The 13266-nt window shown below is 54.7% G+C and overlaps 1 protein-coding gene across 1 annotated transcript in view; it reads right to left on the bottom strand.

Annotated features, from left to right (window-relative positions):
- Positions 1 to 6486: 6486 nt before the first annotated feature.
- Positions 6487 to 13266, bottom strand: part of SRCIN1 (SRC kinase signaling inhibitor 1) — a 66503-nt gene continuing 59723 nt past the window's right edge. Inside the window, 3 exon segments of the mRNA XM_054593719.1 lie at positions 6487 to 7001; positions 7004 to 7068; positions 7070 to 7131. Of these exon segments, the coding sequence (XP_054449694.1) occupies positions 6937 to 7001; positions 7004 to 7068; positions 7070 to 7131 (192 nt within the window). The 3' untranslated portion in view covers positions 6487 to 6936.

The raw sequence follows: 13266 nt of genomic DNA, 5'->3' as shown, positions 1-13266 counted from the left end.
CCTTCTGCTGCTTTTCAGAGCCAGAGAAGCGGGCTGGGGCCACTCCACAGGGGCAGAACTGAGACTTGCGCCGGGTTCACTCCCCTACCAACCCTTTGGCAAAGTCTAAATCAGAGGTCCCCAACCGTTTTGGCACCAGGGCCCGGCTTCGTGGAAGACAATTCATCCACGGACGGGGGTGGGGGTGGAGTGGAGTGAGGGGAAGGGACGGGAGGCGGAGCTAGGGCAGTAACGCAAAACTTCGCTTGCTCCTTTGCCCACTGCTCACTTCCTGCTCTGCGGCCCGGTTCCTAAGAGGCCACTGACTGGTACCGGTCCGGGGTTGGAGACCCCTGTTCTAAATCACACTCACCCACCCTGGCCTGCGCTTTGACCATTGAGAGCTGCCCATTCCCCAGTTTGGGGAAGGTTCAGCTGCCCCCCACCCCCACCTGCACCTCCCTAGCCGCTCTCTCTGTTCTTCCAGCTGTGCCTGCGTCCTCCAACCGCTCAGGCACACACCCCACCTTCTGCCCTTGGTGTGGGAGGGGAGTGGTTAAACATCCCTGGCCTCAGTCTCTCTTGCTGTCTCTGTCTCTGTCTCTCTCTCTCTCTCTCACACACACACACACACACACAAGCAGGCACACACTGACTCCGGGGTCTGAGCTGGGCTGTTCCTTCAGGATGGGCCAGACCCAGCCCTTCTCCCCGCATTGTAAATAGACCTCCTACCCCCAGGCCTCCCACACTTGCCGGCACTCATTCCAGGGAAGCCCACGTGCGGCTGTGAACCCTACTGCCACGTCTATCAGTCCTCTTCCTCTTGATTTATGCAAAGATTTGCTGTAAAGTAGACTTCTTTTCTCCTTTCACCGCCCTTTTATTGTAAATATTGTCTCTAAATGTGTAACATATTATAAAGAATTTATAAGGATTTTTAAAGATGTTTTGCTCATTTAAGGAAGTGTTGTATAACAGTGTTGCAAAAGCCTCTGGCCCCACATCAGCATGTCCCCTTTCACTGTGTCTTGGACACACCTCTCTAGGCGACAACTAAGATATCCTGCTTCTGAAAAGTCCTGTCTTAAAAGTATAGTCTATATCTTGGAAATAAATGGCCTTCCTTGAGGCAAGAGTCAGATGTCTCACTTGTTCTGGAGGGAGGAGAGGGCCAGAGCCTGGCTGAGGTGGCGGAAGAGTGAGGCCCCAGCTCATGAAAGGAGGGCAACGGGGGCTGGGCCCGGGGCTGGCAGACTTGAGGCAACGCGCCACCTCCTGCTAGTTCCATAGGGGTCCTGTCCTGGGAGCCTGGTGTGAGCAGCGACATAAGCACAGAATACAGGACGGGAGGGCAGGCGACCCTCACTGCACAGAAGGTTTCCATGCACCTGCTCTCTGTGCGTAGGCACCTCCCTCCTCGGGCCTGCCTGGACCTTCAGAGTGGTCCAGAGGTGCCGGCCAGAAGACAGGGGCTTGGGCGCAGCCCGAGCCACTGGTAGGGCGCATCCTAGCCAGCTGTCATCATAGACACTCTAGGCCCTGACAGGATCCCAAGAGAACATTATGGGTTTTACCTGTGGTCTTACAAGTACAAATGCACAACATGGGGTGGGTTTCCTTCTATGTCTTGGCGCTGTAGTTTCCCCTGCCAGCTTCCAGGCTGCCTCTGAAAACCATCAAAGAAAACCTAGGCAGGGGCACAGGAGCTGGGAAGAGAGTCACTTGCTGAATCCCCTCCTTCCTCCATCTCTGCCCCAGATGTTGTCTTTGTTTGGCCCGTGAGCTGAGAGCTGGTGTTACTGTGCGCCCATCAGCCCCAAGGGCTTGCAGGTCCTAAGTCAGTCTTCCAACACTCTTTTGAGCTCCACACCATTGCCATCTCCATTTTACACACGATGAAATTAAGGCACAGAGAGGTGACATTACTTGTCCAAGGTCACACAGTTAATAAGTGGTGGAGGCAGGATAAATCTAAGCCCAGAGAAAAGACATAAAGACGGGGTTACCTGCCCATTGGGCCATCCACTATAGGCTGCACTGGGCTCTGGATGAGAGACTGGATCAAAACCCTATGCTCTCCTCCAACTCTCCTTCAAAAATAAAGGCGGCATGAAGACATCTCCAGTAAAGAAAGAGAAGTTACTGTTAGTAGACCTTCCCTTTAAGAAATACTAAAGGGAGTCAACGAGCTGAAATGAAAGTACACTAGATGGTAACTTGAATCCGCGCAAAGAAATAAAGAACATCAGTAAGAATAACTACATACATATAATGAAAGACAGTATAAACATTTTTATTTGTAATTCTTTTCTGTTGTAAAAGGCAACCTTTCTGTTTTAAAAGGCAACCGTGTAAAGCAATAATTACAAAGCTGTAGGGACAGGCTCCTAATGCAGGGTGGCGAGACGCGCACAGTGCAGGGGCGAAGACGAGGGCTCCCCCCGGCCCGGCTGGCCTGGTTGTAAAGCGGTCCCTTTTCTCCTGTCATTTGGGATCCAGCTCCGAGGCCAGCCTGACGTCAGCCAGATCCTTACTTTGCTCAGTCCGCCTTCCCCATCAGTAAAACGAAGGTAATCATACCTACAGCTGTGTGGTGAGGGTCAAACAAATCCTTAGTAAATGGTCCTGATGAGCATCATAAAGTGCTACGAAGCGTTTGTTAGCTTTGCGTCAGGCAGCCACCGCTGGCGCCTGCCCTCAGATGATGGGCCGGCCCATGTCTTCTCCACACAGTGCCCAGGGGCAACTTCTGAAACAGGGTCAGAGCATGTCATTCTCATCTAAAACCCTCCGTATGGTTTCCATAGCTCCCCGAAACCCATCTTCCTCACTGTATCCTGCAAGACCTCCTACGCCAGGGCTTCTGCCCACCGCCCTGACCTCACGGCACGCCGTCTTTCCCACATGTCTCCTTGGGTTTCATTCTTTTTCTAGAGGCCACAGATCACTTCCCACCCCAGGCCCTTCTGCTGGGGACACTCAGCCACGAGCTTCCACGTAGGCACTTCCACATTCTTAAGGTCTCCATTCAAATGTGACCCCAGGACCTGGTTGCCCTCTTGGAGGCGGTCACCATTGCTCACTACCGTCATCCTGCAGGGTCCTGTCCTGTATAAGAGTGACAGACTCCAGGATACTGTCATTACCTCACGGGACAAAAGGCTTGGTGTTTGGGGAGAAGGTAGAGGAAACCCAGTAACACCCCAGGCCTCAGCCAAGCAGGGGAATGCATAGAAGGGCAGCCGCAAGGACCATTGGAACACGCTGGAACAATGACACAGCCTTTGGAATTCCAGGAAAGCTGAAAAAGCGCCATCAGGACATCCACGCCATTCAGTGGCGGGGCAGGTTGGACCGGCTGGACTCTGATATGGCGACCTGGAAGGGTGCAGGCAGCTTGCTGGCTGCAGGCCGGGGCCCCCATCCAATCAGAACCCAGGATAAATCCCCTCTCCGGGAGGTTTTTCAGAGGAGACCGTGCGGTAAGTGGAGCCAGTAGGCCTTTGAGGAAGAAAAAGCAGAAATGCAACATGATGGGGCTGAACTTAGACCTGCAGACAGCATGTCCTGAACTGTGGGCTTTGACCCATTGGAATGTCATGAAATCGATTTAGTGGGTTGTGACTAACATGTTCAGAATTTAATGGAGAATACCAGAGTGCATTGTACAGAGTAAACACTGTTTCACTAAATGGACGGGTGTTTGTATGTGTACATGTCTAAATTTTTGAGATGAAAAATGTATTTCTTACCATGAGCCATAGTTTTAAAAAAATGTTTGAAAGCTGCTGCTCTTGAAAGGATAAATAGACACCATGAACGGTCATCCCGTCCAAAAGGCAGGAGGCTGAGACCTGACCCTGGGGTAATTACCTCCTGGAGGTAATCAGACCCTCCTTGGTTTTGGGGGGAAAGTATTGGGTTTTGGGTCAGGCAGAGTTGGATTCAAATCCTGATTTCATCGTACCTAACTGAGCCACACACCTAACACCTTTGGCTTTGTCACTCGCAAGTATTTAAGTAGTGCCCGTAGCAACCTCACTGACAGTGGTGTCACCTAAAGAGCTGGCACTCATGGGCTAGTTATGTTCCTCTCTAGCGTCCGAGGATGTTGGTTCACAGGGCCCTTGGGGGCAGCGGCGGCTCCATGGGGTTTCTGCCCCTCCTTCCCTGAGCCTTGCCTGCTGAGCTGCAGGGCAGCCGGCTACCAAGGATCCCCATCCTCTGCCCCATCCATCCCAGCACCTTCCAAGGTGAAGCTGTGAAATAATGAGACAGCAGCCTATAGGAAAGAGATCCAGGAGAGGAAAAAGAAACAAGTTTTATTTAAGCCCCAAACACTCGGCTAGAAAAACCGAAAAGGAAAGAGAGCAGGGAAGTGGGGAGAAGAAAAAGGACATTAAAAAAGAGACAGAGAAAACACAGCAACCCTTTTCCATTTAGAAATTGTCAAGTTACACTGACAGAGGTTACAGAATATCCACAGAAGCCATCACTGCTACACCAACACGGGCCCTACGGGGTGGACCGGGCGGGGTGTGGAGCCAGGGCTCGCCCCGGGGGGCCCCACCTGGGACCCCTCTCAGAGCCTAAGGCTCCTGGGGAAACAGCATATTGTGGAAGGGGCGGGAGAGAAAGCCCCCATGCGAGTTACACAGCACAGTGGGCGGGGGCCAGGAGGACCAGGTACAAGGGTCCCCCCGGACGATTTAGTTTTCTCTTGGTCAAGCACACACTGATGGACAGAGCAGCGAGGCGCATGCAGCTGGGGAGGCATTGACGTGCTGTGGGCTTTGAGGGGACCGTGGGGACGGGGGCTCGGGAGGGCGGCCAGAGCAAGTGGTGCAGGGATGATGGAACACACCCACAGGCACTTCCACACGCCTGGGTCTACACGCGTTTGCACACTCATGCACAGGTCACATGCATCTCTACGTACACCCCTCTGTCCACTCACACAAGTCTCTCGCAACTACACACATCTGCATACATACATTACATGCATTCTCACACGCAAAGCTCTTCTACATCATTGTGCAGGTGGGCACGTGCTGATGCCCAAACAGGTTATATGCGCCTCAGGGCGCACACCTCCCTGAACACGGGTGCGTGTGGTAGGTCGCACCTATGCACACTCATGCTTCCCTCCACACTCGGGTAAGTGGATTTGTGCCAGTGCACACACACAGGCTGCACACAACTCCACACAAACGCCTCTCAACCCATAATGTGCAGGAACCAAAGTGAAAGAAAGTTATGCGAATCCCACTGAGCCCCACATGAGCCGGTGGGGTGGGGCCAGGGTTCCCTCCATCTGCCCCCTCGTGGATGGACACTTCCCCCGCTTCCCTCTCCCCCCACAAAGGGACATTCAACTCAAGACAATGACAGTGGGACACACATTCAGGTCACAGGGCTGAGGGTGGGAGCAAGTGAAAGTAGCAAGCAAAGAGTAATGGAGTGGAGGGAGGAGGGGGCACCACTCCCCCCTCCCCTCCCAAGTCAGAGGGTCTCTGTACAGCCAAATCAAACCGAACCTTGTCACTGGACCACAGAAGCCAGGCCGATGTGCCCGTCCTCCAGCCCCCCTCCCCCGCCGAAACAGCGGCCAGGGAGAGAGTGGTTGTCTTTTTTTTTTCTTTTTTAAATATTTATATATATTTATATTACGTATATTATATATATAATATGTAAATATATTTTTAAAACAATATAAAATGTTAAGACACTTCACTTAAATGTAAAGAGTTGCCTGCAATTAGAAGTAATTGCATCATTTATGAGGTCCTTTTTTTTTTTTTCTGTTTTCCAGGGGTTTTTTTTTTTTTCTAGGAGGGATTTTTTTTCCTCTTCTTTTGTTCTTTTTCAAAGAGGCTTACTTGCCTTTGTACAAAAATGATTCAAAGTTAGAAAACAAGGATGAACCAACAAAAAGAGAGAGAGAAATGAAGAAACACACCCCCGTTTCCCTTCCCTGCCCGCCCCTCAGCGGCTCCCCCAGGCTCCCCCGAGGTGAGGCCTTCCCGCCGGCCCCACGCCCAGGAGGCAGCGCCCTCAGCGGCTCCTTTCTTCTGTGCTGACTGAGGGGGTCAGCCCTGACCCCCTCCCTGTGCTTACCCCACTTTGTGCTCCAAATGGGAACCCTGCCCCCGGGGACCCACGCTGTCCTCCCCTCCGTCCCCGCCCCTGGATCTCCCTGCTGCCCCCTCACTCCACGCATTGGGGGCCAGGGCTGAGGACAAAAATTGGTTCCTCCCCCCATCTCAGGATCTGGCCGCAGGCCTCACTGTGGACAGCTCCTACAAGGCCAGGCTCGGGGCGCTGGCTGGCCGGTCAGGCCTCAGGGACCCTCAAGGATCTCACCAGTGACCACCAGCTCCCCATGTAAAAACTGTGCCTTACCCCTTCCCTGAAAACCCTCAAATCTCAAATGAGGATGGTTGAAGGTCAAGTCACCCTACCCCTGGGGTCAGAGCTGTCCTCACTGGCCCCCCCCAGCCGTCAACCTCCTCTGTATGCCCCCCATTTCCCTTGGAACCAGACCCTTCCCACCCTCCAGGCCTCAAAATGTAATTACCTAGGAACTTCATTCTTACCCAGCCCACCCCCGTTAAATAAGTTAATGTCATTTAAAGTGCTAAATTAGGAAATGAAAAATATCAAATGCCCCTCCCTCTAAGCTACCCTCTCCCAAGGCAGTGTCCCCTGGGTCGGGCTGTCTGCTCAACCCACTGTCCAAAAGGGCCCCTTCCTCCCGTTGGCACTGGCCAGGTGGCCCCTCACCACAGCGGGGAGCCCCAGGAAGCCAGCTCCCCTCCAAGACACAGATTCAACAGGCTCACACCCACCCTGAGGCCCCTCAAACTGTAAGGCCCTTTTACAGCCCCAAAATCTTAACTTCAGGCCCACCAGGGCATGAGTGGAAGGGAGCAAAGAAACAGCCGAGTTCAGCTGTCACATCCCGAGCTTGCAGCACAGGTGGGGCGCCTCCAGGACCGGAGTCTGCCTGCGTCCCATTTCCAGCCTGACAGTGGGGTTGGTCCAACGTCCGGGTTTTCCTCCAGGAAGGTTTCCGAGGAAGGGGAGGGGGCATCTCGCTGCTCCAAGTCTCCGTGGCTCAGAGTTCATTTGGAGTGCTCTTGGGAAGTCGGGGGAGGGGGTGAGGGGAGGGGAGAGAGGAGAGAAGGGGGAGGGTACAGGAACTTCAGGATGGACTTGGACAGAAGAGTGGAGAAAGAGAAAAGGGAGGGAAGATGATAAGAAGTGGGCCATTTGGAACAGGAAATCAAAGGAAAGTGGTGTGTTTTGGTTCTTAGTTTCACTGTTTTGCGCCTTTTCTTTTTTTTTTTAGAAAAAAAGATAATTAAAAGTGAACCATTAAAAAACAAAACACCAGCAGGGAATGAGTAGAGAGAAGTGAGAAGGGCCACCGCGGTGGCAACCCCTCGGAGGGTCTGGAGGATGGGGTGGGGGTGGGGTGGGGGTGAAGGGAGGTGCAGGGAGATAAATGGCAGGGGTCAGGGAGGGGTCAGGCTGCGGTGGAGGTGTGCGGGGGCTTCTAGAAGGAGATGGAAGAATTCCTCGCCCCAAACGAAGTCAATACAGGGATAGAGGTTCTGGAAGCCGAGGGCTTTTCTGAGACTGGGCTTGAGGTCTCATTCGACCCGCTCATCTCTTTAGATGGTTTAGTGGCCTGGAACAAAAACAGGGGTCAGGGATCAGAGAGAGGAAGGGAGAGCCGTCATGCTGGCCCCCAGCTGAAGCCTTAAAAAATGAAAAACCTCCACGTATCCAAGAGAAAATTAACTGCAGAAGGAAGAAACCAGAGGGGCATCTGAAGAGAGTAGCCCCCTTGAGGCAGGGCAGGGGGCCACAGCAGGGGTAGAAAAGGGCACAGAGCTGGACCAAAGGGCTTGGGAACTGGGGTGGGAATATGGGTCCAAGGTCACTGACAGGAAAGAGAGAAGGTGGAAGAGAGAGACCAGAGAAGCACAAGGGAGACGCGCCAGGGCCAGCAGACAGGGAGATGGGGCGTGGGAGAGAGGACAGGAGAGGAAGGAAGAAACGAAACATTAGCTGCCACAGAAGTGCATGTCCCCAGAGCAGGGAGGGAGTAGATGGGCTCTTAGTCCCAAATGGCCAGCAGCCCAGCCAGGGTCCCTTCCTGCCTCAGCAGGAAGCTGATCCCCAGCCGCAGGTCTTGTGGTGGCAACTAAGGAGTGAGCTTGCCCTCCCTGAGGAGCCCTTCCCTACAGAACCTCCCCACCCCGGGCCTGGAGGGAAAGGCATTCACTGCCTGGAGCGTCCCTCCCAACTGTGTCCTGTGCTGCTGTTTCTTCAGCTTTGAGCTAGGCCTTGTGAGTTAGGGTAGTCACTCCCAGGTAACCTGTCTCACAGCACCAGGAAGTTCTGAGAGTTAGAGATCGTTCAGTCCCTTCCCCACCTCCAGCAACTCCCTCCCTGCAGGTCTGTATGGTTCCAGTGCCATCCACATCACCTCAAGGGAATGACATATCACAAGGCAGATTCCCAGGCCTGCTCCAGAAGCCATCTCTGGGGTGAGCTCAGGAGCCTGCATATGAGGCAGGCGCCCCAGGTGATCCTGCTGTGGGCTTAACTCTCAGATCCACTGGGTTAGGGCTACACAGACGGGGGTTTTCTCCCTAACCCTCCTGGCCTTACTTAGCTACTAGTGTGATAATGCAACCACACTGATTTAAAAAAAACAAAAAAACAAAAAAAACAAACAAAAAAAAAAACGGACAGAAAGGGCCCTGGCCAGGTGGCTCAGTTGGTTGGAGCATCGTCCCATACACCAAACGGTTGTGGGTTTGATTCCTTGTCAGGGCATGTAGGGGAGGTGACTGATCGATGTTTCTCTCTCCCCTTTCCTCTCTCTCTAAAAGTCAGTGTACATATTTGGGTGAGGATAAAAAAAAAAAAAGACAGAAAGGAAGAGGACTGGAGAGGGAATGCTGTGGCCGATTGCCAGAGACCTCCTGCAGGTCAGGTGTGGGCAAGGTCAGCCTGTTTCCCACGACCTATAGTATCAGCCAGTTGCTGGGTCAGCTCTATCAGACCCCTGGGGGGTGGGGAAAGCCAGACCATGTCCCCAGCAGCCTGGAAAGGAAGTGAGATCGCTTGCAGCCTGACCGCTGACCGTGAACCTGCCCTTGCTGCTGGTGAGCATTTCTTCTTCCCCATGTACACGGCAACTCGGCCGGGGTTTGCGCGCCACACTGCAGTCTGCGGCACTCTCCCCTTTACAAAAATCAAGGCAAGTTCCCCATTCCGGCCTTCTACCCCTCTCCTCTTTACTGTGGCCATGCCTTCTTTACTCAAAAGGGTTTCTAAAGGGTTCCAGGGCTGCCTGTAGTGACCCTGCTGTTCACTGAGTCCTTTGCCAAGAGCCATGAGCCAGGCATAGTCCCTGCTCACCGGTCCCAGCACCTAGGCCCCGAGAAAACTCATTTAAAGGCAACCAAGAGCTCTCCTGCTCCCTGTTGCTTACCTTAAGCTCTGGTCCTGCCCCTCCCCTCCTGCTCTCTCCCATCTAAAGTTCTTTCTCCCAAAGCCAGGTGGGAGAGGCACGTGTCCACCCGCTTCCTCCCCGTGTGCCCCCGCATCTCACATCCCAGCTGTCTGATTCCCTCCTGGCTGTCCTCTTTGTTCCCAGCCCATCTCTAGTTAAAAGCTTTTTCTGTTCCTTCCCTTGAGCCCTTGTTAAAAGCCTCTGTCTATTCCGAGCTTTGGTCTTTAAAACACCTGCCTCCCTGCTTCGGCCTCCACCTGACTCCTGCATTCACTCAGGTGAGGTGCCCTCACCCAGGTGATGTCCCCCTTCTGCCACCACCGGTGCAAGGCCTCTAGACATCAGCGCTGGGCAGAGTTCACATGGACACCCCCCCCACCCTCTTCTTCACAGAGACCTCTTATGGTTGCTCTGTGAGCATCTGTTCCGTACAGTTCTCCCGGGCCATCCTCCCTCCCAGGAGACAGGCTGCAGCAACAGCCAAAATCCCCTTTCCTGAAGCTGAGGGAGCCTCATGCCCAACTGTGCCTGTGATGCCGCCCTGCGCTGCTCAAAATTCTCAGCTGACACAGCTGCTGTCTCTGAGGGTTCCTGCCACTGGCATTTCACCAGCCAGTCCTCTCTGCTTGCTCCAAATTATGTCCAGAGAAGCAGAACTCTGTCACCTTTGTGGCGGGGCAGAAGCCTCACAAACGCTCAGCCTTCAGCTGGGGGAGGCTGGAACTGCAGTGGGGGCCCAGAGGGCTGAACCCTGCACCCTTCCTCCTCCTGTGGGCCAGAGGCTGGCACCCTCTCTACGCCCTCAGTGTGCTGACCTGACCCTGCATGCTACGATGCTACAACACACACATTTCCAAACAGGTGTAAGCATCCCGATGCAGCAGACCCTGTGGGCACCTCCTCCAGGACCGTTCCCAGTGCCACCGTACCCCCCAACCCCCCATCCCACCCCCACCCGGCCCACAGCCCTTCTGCCCCGCTGTTTGCCTCAACCAGGCACTGGGCTGTCCGAGGAGACAGGGCTTCTCCCAGCCCATGTGGGTGGGTCTTGATAAAGCTATGGCTGGAGTCCCAGCTCTGCCGCTTCCTCACCGCATGACCCTAAGCAGGGTCTCTCAGGGGCCTTCATGTCCTCACCAGCTGTGGGAAAACAGTTCCTACAGCATCAGAGTCACATGAGATGATGCAACACAGAGCATGAGGCCCAGTGCCTGTGCTCAGGACGCGATGAATGGGAGCTATTATCATTCACTATGACGTCTGCTTTGTCTATTTTCATCTGGTTTGGGCCTGATCTGGGGCAAACTCACTCATCTATTTACTCACCTGTCCGAGAAATGTTTACTGAGTGCCCACAGGGGCCACGCACTGCTCTAGGTGCTGCAGGGAACAGCAGCGACACATTAGATTAAGCACATGCGTTTTAAAATATAAAGCTGTTATGAGGATTAAGACATAAACTGGGTACACGGACTGTGTACTGGTTGTTTTCTGTCTGCCTCTCCAGTGCCCGCCCCCCAAGCCCTGCCCTGCCCTGCGCCCTGGCTGGCTGACGCCCCCCACCCCACACCTTTGTAGGCTGGCTTCTGGTTGGGTTTGGCCAATGCATGGGATTATGGCAGGGCAGACAGAGAGGGGGCCCAGTGTCTTCCCTCCTGCCTCCCTCTTGGCGGCAAGTTGCTGGCAGTAGCCCCACCCTCCGGAACTGTGGCTCTCGCTGTCCTGCTCTCACTGGGCTCCCTAAGCTCCAGGCCTCCCCTCCTCGCCCCCCAGGGAGGCCCAGCTTCCTGCGCTCACAGTGCCTGGGTGCCTCAGCATCCTCGCTTTTTCCCTCCACCCTCTGGGTGGGCCCTTCATGGCAGTACCTCCATTCAGGCTGTCGGAGGGCACCCAGTAGGTGCTGCCATGCCACCCCCGGGTCTTGAGCACAACATCCAAGGGATTTTTCTCAATTATGCCTCTGATGCCTCTGTAGTATCAGGCACTGCGGCCCCATCACACCGTCTCGTCATGCCCTTCCCTGGCCCCCAGTTGCTGTGTCTCTGGTCCTGGCACTTCTGTTTCCCTCCTGCCATCAATGTCAGAGGCAGAGTTGAGCCCCAAGTGTTAGAACCACGTGATGAGGAAGAGGCCTTTGCCCAGCGCTTGGCAAGTGTACAGTGTGACCCAGGACGGTGGTGCCCCTTTCCCTTTGGAGAGCGCTTGGTGGCTTTCCAAGTTCTTTTCCACACCCAGTGTTAGGTGACCTCAGAACCTGCCGCTGGTTTTTTGTCCCCATTGAACATGTGGGGAAGGAGCCTACAGGAGGCAGAGGACTTTGATCAAGGTCACAGACTGAGTCGGTATGGAGCGGTGTCCCACCCCAGAGGACAGAGGGCCTGGTGGCCCAGGGTGGCTGTGCAAGCCCAGGGTGTGGGTGGGGGAGGGAGAACTGGGCAGAGGGAACCCAGGCTGTCACCAAGTGCTCTGGGCAGCACGGGAAGGACTTTCTGTTTCTTTACCCGACAGGGGCCAGTGGGCACAGGTATCGAGCTGGGGGGTGCTCTAATCATATCTGCATTTTACAAACACCCCGCCCACCCCACAGGGCTGGGAAAGTAGGCTAGAGGTGACAGGAGCCACCGGGAGAGCGCCGGAGAGCATGCATTTAGGCAGTGGGGCCTGAGATGAATCTCTTCCCTGCCTCTACACTTAAAAAAATGTCCACATGGAACGCGTATTACTGTACGAGAAAGAAGATGCTTCCTTAAAGAAAGGTTACCAGAAAAGTGAACGTGAAAGCCATGGCGAGACCAGCGCGGAAGTGTGAAGAGAGAACAACTGTGTCTACGCAGGAGAGGAGGCGGGGAGGGAGGAGGGAGCTCCTGGAGATGCCCGAGCGTGGGTGGACACCTGCGAGTAGGTGACATTTCTTGAGAGGAAAGCAGCTGGTAGGCTTGAGCTCAGAACAGAGACCTGGGCAGGGACAGATGGCACTTGGTGCCCAAGGAGAGGCGCATGTGGTATGAGGAGAAGAGAGGCTGAAGAGGAACCAGGCACGGTGAAGTGAAGAGGCAGACAGAGGAGAACCGCCCGGGAAGGAGCCAGGAAGGTCAGGGGGAGGGCTGACAAAGGAGGAGTGGGTATCAAGGAATGGCGGGTCGACACAGCCCCCCACCATGTGCATGTGTGCACACGAGTGCGGGCGGGGAGGGGGGTAATATGCCGCCCGTGCTGCAGAGAGGCATGGAGAATACAGGTTGGAGGCCACTGGAGACCTAGCCAAGCCCGGTGGTGAGGCCAGAGGGGAGGCAGAGTGGGCCGAGGAGTGACTAGAGGAGAGGGCGTGGTGGCGATGGAGGTGGCCGGCGGGGCAGGAGAGAGGGCAACGTGCTGAGGGCAACGTGCTGGGGGCAACGCGCTGGGGGCCACGTGCCGGGGAAGCTGGGAGTCAGGGCGAGAGATGGTGGTCAAAACGACATCAGAGAGAGGGGTCTGATGAAGAAGATGAAGCAAATGTGTTTTTGGGGAGGCGTGTCAGACAGTCTGGATTTGTATCCCGCTCCACCACTTGCCAGCCTCAGTTTCCCCATCTATCAAATGGGATAATAAGGACCTTCCTCACAGTGGGGAGTGTGAAATGAGATAACGTGCGTCTGGCACAAGTAAACACCCCATGAATGTCAGCTGCTGTTCTGGACACAAAGGAGGGACCAGCATGGACAGGACAAATTGAATTCAACCAGGGTGGTGGCAGGAAAAAGAGCTCGGGG

Source organism: Pteronotus mesoamericanus, unplaced genomic scaffold (genome assembly GCF_021234165.1).
Source record: "Pteronotus mesoamericanus isolate MK-2021 breed Mesoamerican mustached bat unplaced genomic scaffold, CSHL_Meso_final scaffold_476, whole genome shotgun sequence".
Lineage (NCBI taxonomy): Eukaryota > Metazoa > Chordata > Mammalia > Chiroptera > Mormoopidae > Pteronotus > Pteronotus mesoamericanus.
The sequence above is the reverse complement of the archived record's forward strand: the minus strand, read 5'-3'. Positions and strand labels throughout refer to the sequence as shown.